General features: G+C 39.8%; 1 protein-coding gene across 2 annotated transcripts; it reads right to left on the bottom strand.

Moving 5' to 3' along the window:
* Nucleotides 1-8,153: 8,153 nt before the first annotated feature.
* On the bottom strand, nt 8,154-10,377 carry LOC122027519. Of its 2 annotated transcripts, none has more exons than XM_042586513.1 (7): nt 9,981-10,377; nt 9,819-9,890; nt 9,485-9,549; nt 8,934-9,069; nt 8,789-8,872; nt 8,557-8,664; nt 8,154-8,434 (listed from the first exon to the last, which is right to left on the bottom strand). In XM_042586513.1, the coding sequence occupies exons 1-7, from the start codon at nt 10,140-10,142 to the stop codon at nt 8,363-8,365; spliced, it is 699 nt and encodes a 232-aa protein (XP_042442447.1). In that variant the 5' UTR covers nt 10,143-10,377; the 3' UTR covers nt 8,154-8,362. The 2 variants fall into 2 exon arrangements, with proteins under 2 accessions (XP_042442447.1, XP_042442448.1); XM_042586514.1 differs by having other exon boundaries at nt 9,819-9,879; nt 9,981-10,227.
* Between the last annotated feature and the right edge of the window lie 486 nt (nt 10,378-10,863).

Here is a 10,863-nt window from a genome sequence, read left to right as displayed (position 1 = left end):
AAGGGATCTCACTAAGCCTTGAGTGCTTACAGATACTTTTCCTTGTACCACAGATAAAGGTAAAGGATGGATAAACTAGAGGAGCAGCAGGAAGGGGCAAGAGATGTGTGATGGTGACTTGGCTAAAGAAATAAAATGACCTGCTGAAGTGAACTTAGAATAATATGTTATGTTATGTGATGTCTTTCATGATTCCCTATGCATGTGTTAGGAACGAATAATATGACTATTTAAGATGAACCATGTTATTTCATGTTCATATGCTTAGTATGATTTTAGAAAAAAATAAATATGCTTCCGCTGTATGTATGTTTATGTATGCTAAGTCAAAGAAAGAAAGTAACCCCGCCCTCACTAGGCAAGAGTGGTAATGGGGCGGGCGTTACAGGTTGGTATTAGAGCCAAGTTAGTTATCTCACTACACACATCAAGCCTCCATCCTGCTACTCTAAGTAAGAATTTTCTCTGCTTACTTTACTTTATGCCTGATATGTTTATTTAAGTATGCATGTCTATTTTATTGTTATATTTATAATTTTAGTCTAGGGATATATGATGGTAGGATAGGATTGACGATAATATATGCTAGGTCGTGTTAAGAATGATAACCATCTTATGTTAGTCTAGTTAGGAATGATAACGACTTATGCTAGCATTGTTGTTATTTATGAAGATAATCATGGCTACTAGAAGACGCGGTGGCAGACCCGATGAGACAGTGACTCCACCAGACCTGACCTAGGTAGTCACAGACCTCCAGCGTCAGATCACCGAACAACAACAATTGATCACTACTCTGATGGGTCAGCATGGAAATTCAGTCACCCCGCCAGCAAACCAAAACACTATGCCCGTCATACCTGCAACTGCCCCGGCGCCACCAGTAGCCCCTGTTCCAGTAGTCCGACAGGAGACTTATTTGATACAGTGGCTGAGACTAAAGCCGGAGAATTTTACGGGTACATGTGAGCCATGGGACGCTCAGGCCTGGTTCAAGACGGTGGAAAATATCGTAGAACTGCTGGATTGGCCCATACCGGAAAAGATCAAGTGCGTGTCTTTCTGTTTTACAGGAGACGCAAGGATGTGGTGGGAAAGAGTTAAGGCCAAGAGACAAGTCAATCTGATGAACTGGGCAGATTTTGAAGCAGAGTTTCTGGAGGAATATTTTCATATGCGAGTGACAAATCGGCATTATGACGAATTCACTGAGTTCCGGCAAGGCGATTTATCAGTTAGTGACGCCGTGAAGCGCTTCAACCGCCTCACACGCCTATGTCCAGAGTTGGTCAGCACAGAAAGAGAACGGGTCAGACTAATGTTGAAGATGCTCTGACCTGAAATAGCTTTGAATGTGGCCGGCGGAGCTAATAGACCGCAAACCACGGAAGAGCTAGTCAGCAGTGCCTTGATCACCGAACATTATCAAAAGGCGATGAACGAAGGAAAGAGTCTAGCACAGACGGAAGGACAGAAATCGCAGAGTACCAAGACGAACTGGAAAGGAAATTCCGCTGGAAAAAGAAAACAATGGAACAACAGTAAAAGTGGTCCAGCAAATAAGCAGCCGAGGTACCCTCTGTGTGCCATTTGTGGAAAGCAGCATTCCGGAGTATGCCACCAGGGTACGAGGAAGTGCTACAATTGTGGACAGGAAGGACATATGGTCAGAGACTGCCCTACCCGGTTCCAGGTACCATCTCAGCAGAATGACCAGAATAGGAGTACCCCCGCACAACTACATCAGATGCAAGCAGCTCTGGAAGGGACCCTGATTAGCCAAGGGAGATTAGAAGCCCCACCGGTGACGACAAATGCCAGGGTTTTCTCTCTCACCAAAGAGGACATGGCGAGTGCTTCTACAGTAGTCACGGGTCAGCTATCTATTTTCAGTCAGTATATTACTGTACTATTTGATACTGGAGCAACCCATTCGTTTGTCTCCACACCCTTCACGAAAAAATTAGAAGTGCCACCACAAGTCATAAATGGTAAATTCTTAACAACCTTACCTTCGGGAGAAGTGATGCCTTCCAATCAGATGCTGCAAGCCGTGCCTATCCGAATCGCAGACAGAGAACTCTACTGTGATATGATAATACTCGACATGTAAGATTTTGATATTATACTAGGCATGGATTTCCTGAGCAAGTACGGCGCTTCAATCGAGTGTCGTAAAAGAAAAGTAGTCTTCCGACCAGAAGCCGAATTGAGGTTCGAATTTATTGGAGAACCAAGAAAAGGAATTGAGGAATTCTTATCAGTTATAAAGGCGCAGAAGATGCTAGATAAAGGATGTACTGGCTTTCTAGCACAAATGGTCGACGCAAGTCGAACCAATGACAAAAAACTAGAAGATGTCCCGGTAGTATGCAAATATCCAGGGGTATTTCCCGACGAATTACCAGGATTAGCCCCTGATCGAGAAATATAATTCGAGATTGAACTGATTCCTGGCACTAAACTGATCTCTAAAGCACCCTACCGAATGGCGCCGGCTGAGTTGAAGGAACTGCAGGAACAACTAGTAGAGTTACTCGACAAGGGACTTTTCCGCTCTAGTCACTCCCCATGGGGAGCTCTGGTACTGTTCGTAAAGAAGAAGGATGGATCCATGCGAATGTGTATAGACTACCGAGAACTAAATAAGGTAACAATCAAGAGCCGGTACCCTCTTCCACCGATCGACGACTTGTTCGACCAATTAAAGGGTGCAACCATCTTCTCAAAGATTGACCTGAGGTCCGGCTATCACCAGGTGAGAGTGAAACAGGGTGATATTCCAAAAACGGTATTTCGAACAAGATACGGACACTATGAGTTTATAGTTATGCCCTTTGGCGTAACTAATGCTCCTGCTACATTTATGGATCTGATGAATCAGATATTTACGGCGTATCTCGACAAATTTGTAATCGTCTTCATTGATGATATCCTCGTCTATTCCAGAACCCCAGAGGAACACGTTGAACACCTGAATACCGTGCTACAGATCCTTCAGGAGAAACAACTATATGCAAAATTTTCCAAATATGAGTTCTGGCTTGATCGAATATCATTCTTGGGTCATGTTATCTCCAAGGATGGAGTAATGGTAGATCCAAGCAAGATCGAAGCTGTAAGTAACTGGAACAGGCCGAAGAATGCCAGCGAAGTCAAGAGTTTCCTCGGGCTTGCAGGCTATTACAGGAAATTTGTAGAAGATTTTTCCAAAATTGTAGCCCCTATGACAGTTCTCACCAAAAAGAACAAAATGTATGAATGGACGGATGACTGCGAGAAGAGTTTCACAGAATTAAAAAGGAGACTGACTAGTGCGTCGATCCTTACTCTTCCGGAATGTGACAAGGGCTTCGACATGTACAGTGATGCCTCTATATTAGGACTGAGAGCTGTACTTATGCAAGACGGCAAGGTCATTGCCTACGCCTCTAGACAACTCAAAGAGCATGAAAAGAACTACCCCACCCATGACCTGGAACTAGCAGCCATGGTCTTTGCGCTCAAAACATGGAGACATTATTTATATGGAGCTCAGTGTAAGATTTACACCGACTACCAGAGTCTGAAATACTTCTTCACACAGAAAGACCTGAAATGAGACAACGTAGATGGCTCGAACTAGTCAAGGACTATGACTGCGAGATCTTTTATCATCCAGGAAAGGCGAACAAAGTGGCTGATGCACTCAGCAGGAAGTCTTGTGCCACCTGATATCGCTATTCTAAAGTTCGAGGACAAACTTTCTATGAGGTATGGGGTACTGTAACACCCACGAATTTCTGAAGCTAAGTATGTGAAGATTTTCTCTTAGAATAAAAGAAGATAAGATAGAACCAAAAATATATAAAAGAAAAAGGAATTGGTCAAGGATTGAACCTTGAACCTTCTTAAGTTAAGAATTATGGAATTACCACTAGACCATCATAAGTTATTGTTGAATAGAGAATGGAAAGTGTAGATAAAGATAAAAGTATGATTAAGAGAAGGAAGCAAGAAAACATCAAGTAGCTTTCTTCCTCTTTCTCTTGATTAAGAAGCAAGACAAGTTGTCTTTTCCTTCCTCACTCTTTTTTCATTTTCGTGGAGATACAAGAGGGAATAAGAGGAGAGGAACTAAGGGGATGAATGAAGACATTTTCTTCATCATTAAGAGAATAAAGGAGGAATTAAGAAGAAGGGAAAGCAAAGTTTCTTTTGCTTCTTACTCCCACCTAGCATAAGAGGAAAAACAAAGAAGAGTTTTCATTTTTTTCTTTCCTTTCCTCACCATTGCCGTGACCTAGAGTATCCCCTTTCCCCTTTCCAAAAATCCAACTAAGGTTTTCTCCCTAAGAAAACCAAACCACAAGAAGGGATCCTCAAGATCTATCTCTCACAAGCAAGAGAAGCAAAAGGGAGCACTAGAAGGAGAAGCTTTCTTCTTCCTCTTCACAAAGGGTATCTTCTCTTAGGGAAAAGACCAAGCAAGAGGAGGTGAGTATCCCCTCACCTGTGGTACAAGTTGTTATATGATTTTTGTTCGAGTTTAGATTAACAATCTAGGGTTTCTTTTGGGAACTTTCGGCCATGACACTTGTAAAACTTATGGAAGCTCAAAACCAAAAACCACATGCTTAAGTTTTCTTTCCTTATGATATGCTATGAATATGACCTTGATATTTCATGCTTGTATGTGGCTTGGAGTTAGGTAAAACCCCACCTTAGGGTTCGGCCATGAAGAGACTTAAAACCCTAGGGAAGCTCAATTTAAAAACTAACATGTTTATGATTTATTCTATGATGTGATATGAATGTTCTCTTGATGTTTTATACTTGTATGTTGCTTGGAACTAGTAGGACCTTACCATAGGGTTTCGGCCATGAAGGGATTAAATACCTTAGAAAGGCTCAATTTCAAATCTAACTTGCTTATGTTTTACCTTATGAAAGGATATGAAGATAACATAATGCATTTGAGATTTCATGTTGATTAGGGTTAGGTTTTTACATGGTAAACCTTCGGCCAAAATAAAATGTAGGGCTTAGGCAAGCTTAAATTCAACCCTAACATGTTTATGTTCTTCTTATGATATGCTATGAAATTTATAGGGTACTCACATGCTTGTATTTGGTTGAAAAATCCTAGAAGAAGTATCAAGTATGAAGTTTTCCATAATATGTTATGTATGTTCTCTTGATGTTTTATACTTGTATGATGCTTAGAACTAGTAGGACCTTACCTTAGGGTTTCGGTCATGAAGGGATTAAATACCTTAAGGAGGCTCAACTTCAAATCTAGCTTACTTATGTTTTACATTATGAAAGGATATGAAGATAACATAATGCACTTGAGATTTCATGTTGATTAGGGTTAGGTTTTTCACATGGTGAACTTTCGGCCAAGTGAAATGTAGGGCTTAGGCAAGCCTAAATTCAACCCTAAATGTTTATGTTCTTCTCTATGATGTGCTATGAAAGTTATAGGATACTCACATGCTTAGAACCTATGTTTGTGGCATTCGGCCACCTATGTTTATGGACTTAGGAAGCTTGAAACTTAAATCCAATATGCTCATGTGGTTGCCTATGATAAATGTATGGAAATTGTTTAGGGTTCACATGTTTACATGCTATTTGTAACTAAGTTTTGGACCTTGTATGTTTCGGCCAATGTGGGTTTCTAAACCTAGGAAGCATAGAACCTAGATTAAATATGCTCATGATGTTCTTTATGATAAATGTTATAGAAATGAAATTGGGTTCATATGCTTGTATGATTTCATGCAACCTAAGTGAGCCTATGCATGTTTCGGCCACCCTTAGTTGGTTGAGGATTTAGACCAAATTATGATTCATTATATACTTTCCTTTGCCATGATATGAATTAGGAAAAGTTAACTCGTGATCCATGCATGATTATGTTTTCTTTTCCTTCCATGATATATTATATATGCTCGTTTAAGTATGCTTATGAACCATGCATGAGAATGATACCTATATTGGCTATGTGCCCAAATGTGATGGCTACGTGCCCAAATATGATGGCTATGTGCCCAAGTATGCATGGCTATGTGCCCATTTATGCATACCTTATGAATGAGATGAACATGATATGCTATGAATGACATGAACATGATATGCTATGAATGACATGAACATGATATGATATGAATGACATGAACATGATATGATATGAATGACATGGACATGATATGCTATGAATGACATGAATATGATATGCTATGAATGACACATGATAAAGATATGATATGACGTGTATTTTACTTTGAATGGCTTATACCAAAAGGGTGGGCTCCTTATGCGCCCCTAGGTCGAATTACGGGCCTAGTAAAGGGTGGGCTCCTTACGTGCCCCTAGGCCGAGCTACGGGTCTAGTTCCTAGTAGGTTCAAGACTAGCTACCTTGGGTCTACTTAGGATGCGCGCATTATGTATGTATGTGGTACTAAGCCGGGCCCCTTCATGTTGAGATTATTTTCAAGTACTATATGATACTGTTTTAAGACATCTCACACATGACATAAACCATATTTTGAAAGGCATATTGCACATGACATTTCCCATGTTTTAAAGGACATCTTGCATCCATGCTTACGATATGATGTGAAATAATGCTTACAGTTATGCTATGATATGATGCCTTGATGCTATGAAAAGAAATGTCATGATGCTTTCACTTATGCTATGATGTACACTTATGCTATGATATGATCTATACCATGTTATGATGATTTCTTATGCTATGATATGATCTATACCATGATATGATGATTTATTATGCTATGATATGATCTATACCATGTTATGATAATTTCTTATGCTATGATATGATCTATACCATGATATGATGATTACTTATGCTAGGATATGATTTATACTATGATATGATGTTACTTATAACATGATAAGATTTATGCTATAACATGTTGTCACGTTATGTTACGATAATATTGAAATCCATGCCATGATATGACATGTTTTATTTATATGATGATATGAACGTCCTTTATTCTATGATGTATGATATGATGAATTTTACATGATATGTTGGTTTTGTGAGTAGGAAGGGATCTCACTAAGCCTTGAGTGCTTACAGATACTTTTCCTTGTACCACAGATAAAGGTAAAGGATGGATAAACTAGAGGAGCAGCAGGAAGGGGCAAGAGATGCGTGATGGTGACTTAGCTAAAGAAATAAAATGACCTGCTGAAGTGAACTTAGAATAATATGTTATGTTATGTGATGTCTTTCATGATTCCCTATGCATGTGTTAGGAACGAATAATATGACTATTTAAGATGAACCATGTTATTTCATGTTCATATGCTTAGTATGATTTTAGAAAAAAATAAATATGCTTCCGCTGTATGTATGTTTATGTATGCTAAGTCAAAGAAAGAAAGTAACCCCGCCCTCACTAGGCAGGAGTGGTAAAGGGGCGGGCGTTACAGCCGTCACGCTGCTTCGATTCCTCACGCGAACAAAATCGAAAACCGGACCAACAAAAATAAACCAGGCCGCCCACAAACGCGAGGCCCACGAGCTGGGGATTTGCACCCCCCCTGCGCGCGATGATCGCGTGCGTCGCGCCCGGTTTATGGATTTCCGGCTCGACCCCCCCTCTCCCCCGAAACCACCTGATTTGGACTTGGCCCGTGCATGCATGTAGGTCCTCTTAACTTTGCTAAGCTAGCATGGAAGGGTTCCATATATAAGGACTTCCAAATTTCTTAACTTAGCAATGTGAGACTAAACAAAAGGAATTGAATTAAAACTCAACAGAAGCTTGGCTCATTTTGCTGGGTGGAGCTTAGCCAAAATTAGCTTTTTAGTGTCTTTACATCCTTATAGGAAACACCAACTTGGGAAGGGAGAAGGTTTATCAAGTTAGTTTGGGGAACCAAAAGCTATGACACCCTGGTGAAGAAAAGACTAGCACAATTGTTTAACTGATAGGGATTATACGCATGTTTTGTTTCATTTTGATTTTTATTAACTTTATGAGAGTTGATAATAGAAATGGAATGAGAACTAAAATGGTTTATATTTTTTAACCAAACAGCAACCCAATATTATTTTCGATTTAATTTGATTCGCGGTATGTTTCTGACTATTCATATCCAATGCATCGACTTAGGAGCATGACCATGTAAGATCTCTCATCGTAATGACTCCTTTGATATGTATGACAATAAAAAAATTACATGTTTTGGCATTGCATTTCTATACAAGAACAATGCTCTGTTGCCTTTTTTTTCCTTTTACTATTGAAAAAAGAAGAAGAGATGAAGGGGCAGTTTCATTGGCCACTCAATGAAACTGAAGAAGATTGGGAATTAAGAATGATACAAATGTGCAGTCATAAACGTATCTGGATTCTCTGCTCGTAGCGCTCCAATGTTTCCCTGTGCGCGGAGAAAGTCTCTTCCACCTGTTAGATATGAAAATAGAACAAAACAATTAGAAAATACAATTTAAAAGAAAGCAATTTAATTCTTTATTGAAGAAAAGGAAATGGGGAAGTGAAAGGAAAAAAAAAACAAAATTGCTCACATGGAAGTGCTGCAGTTGCTCTTGCTGCTGTGCTTCCTGAAATGCTGAAATGAACCGTATCACCAAGTACAATGGCAGAAGAATTACACTGGCTCTCAGCAGGAACACCTGTGGCACACACCTCAAATCCTGTTTATCTCAACAAATTGAATCGGCTAAATGCATTTTATTCTTAATCACTCTAGTAATGTTCGAACATTTGAGGATATGCCTCAAGAGGCTTCATACTTACAGTGAGAAAGGTGAATGCATAATAATGATCGGCCCCAACAGTCATTATAGTGACCAGGTTTCTGACCAAGAATATGACCATGAACTGAAAACAAATTAAATCATCAGTTTCAACATGGCTAACCAGCTTAATCAATCTAACATACAATGAGGGTGACGGATCGGAAGTAGGATGCACGCCGGCGGGATGCTGGTGAGCACTCGTCGGAGTCTGTATCATTGTAGGGGACAAACTCTGGGTTATGAGGGTCGTAGTTCAGCCTGGGGACCTCCAAGCTCCCTCTGCCCAGAATGATTAAAGCAGGTTAATTAATTATCATGAGAGCAATTAGTGTTGTGTTTGTATATGCAGCTCTACACAATAGTAAAACACTTAAATTAAGAGGATTAGCAGTAAAGCCTTTTAAGATCAACTTGTAAATGTGTACTTTAAATTTATTCCCTAAAAAAAATGGCCTCATAATTTTTGAGCCCCCATTTTATCTATTATTAAAAGCAGGATTAGCTTGCAAAATAAGAGAAAGCTGCAAGCACAAGCACATCAAAAGATGGGCCACCACCAATAAAGCAAAGATTTCAAATTCAAACAGGCAAAACTGTGCTCATCTCCAATGGAACAGGACACTAGACCAAGAAATTTACACTGTAAAAGATTTAAATAGAAAAGAAGGGGGCTGTGAGGTGAAGAGTTTGTTACCTGATCGTCACACCCACATCGACCAAGGCCTTCTTCTCAGCGATGGTGTATCCAGGTTCAAATTCCTGCAACATTTACTTATTTATTGATTTCGGTCATAGTTTGAATACATGTCAAATGGTCTTCTTGGCATTTTTTTATCATTAAATTTTCTTTTTCTTTGGTAGGTGGATGAGGAGGTTGAGAAAACATCTTGCGTTTGATTAACCTGCTCATCAGTCCCATAATCTCAGCTCCACCACAAGCAACTCAAAAAGATAGCGAAAGAGAAATTCTTTCCATGTTTTCAGTTTGATTTCCAAAAATTCGTGTTGCGGAGAATGAGAACCCTAACCTGAAGGCAGATCTCGCAGACAGCGTTTCCCTTCTCGTCGCACCATCTCTGTGTGCATTCCCTGTGAGCAAACTGGAATCAGAAGCAAGATCAGACCTTCTTCACGCACAAACTTCCGTCGCGATCGCACCAGAAGGCGAGGAGAAAAGGGAAAGGCCTGACCTTGAGCGTGCCGGAGCAAGCGCAGGGGGATTCCATGGCGGCGGACCCCTCTTCCTCTTCCTCATGGCAAATCCTGCAGAAGCGCACGGAGGAAGCTGCTGCAACGGCAGGATCATGGTCACCTCTCCGCAATCTGATTTCTTGCCCCTCTCCGGTCTCCATCCTCTTCTTGCTCCGCCTCTCCTTGTGGCAGTAAATCAGATCGGCATCTCGTGCAGCTTCTGGGGATATAAATAAGGAGGGAAAATGGGAAGGAGAAAAGGACCGCCATGTCCTTGCGAGCAGAGGAGGAGAATTTGGATGAAACGGTTTGACCACCAAAATTGAAATTGAAATTGAAATTGAAATGTTCCAAGTTGAATTCTTCCCCCTCAACCCAACCCTGCTGTTCCTTAAAGGTGAGCTATTTGACTTGTTGATCAAATCGGACTGAAAAAAAAAATTGTCCGGTGTATTCGAATTTATCGTTGCACCAACCCTTCTCATTTCAGATTTTAAATAATGAATAATATCATTATATTTAGGTTAAATTGTGCCGTCCCTAATAAGTCTTATCTAACCATTTTGCCGGCATTCATCTCCTAAGACTTCCGCTGTCTCGTGTAGAAAACAAATGGAGTGAAATCTTACTATTTGCATATTTATTTATGTAATTTTTTTTACATGTGTTTAAGAAAATTTATATTTTATAATTTTGAAAATCTTGAATCGCAGACCATTGAATGAATTTCTCATTAATATTATTTTATTTTATTATTATTTTAAATATGCACAAACTATTTTTATTACTTTTGAGCTGCATATTAAAGTATTTAAAAACGAATGGATGGAGATGTTTGTCTATAATTGATTCATCTCGATATTGTTTAACACTTCGATTATT

The sequence above is a fragment of the Zingiber officinale genome, chromosome 10A (genome assembly GCF_018446385.1).
Source record: "Zingiber officinale cultivar Zhangliang chromosome 10A, Zo_v1.1, whole genome shotgun sequence".
Lineage (NCBI taxonomy): Eukaryota > Viridiplantae > Streptophyta > Magnoliopsida > Zingiberales > Zingiberaceae > Zingiber > Zingiber officinale.
This window is presented reverse-complemented; position numbering and strand designations above follow the sequence as displayed.

Bases quoted from the DNA above. Each gene is read 5' to 3' on its own strand.
- LOC122027519 (XM_042586513.1), bottom strand. From the start codon at position 10,142: ATGGAGACCGGAGAGGGGCAAGAAATCAGATTGCGGAGAGGTGACCAT. The intron at 9,070-9,484 runs GTAACAAACTCT...CATTCTGGGCAG, and splicing joins GATGTGGGTGTGACGATCAG to AGGGAGCTTGGAGGTCCCCA. The intron at 8,665-8,788 runs GTAAGTATGAAG...TGTGTGCCACAG, and splicing joins ATGCATTCACCTTTCTCACT to GTGTTCCTGCTGAGAGCCAG.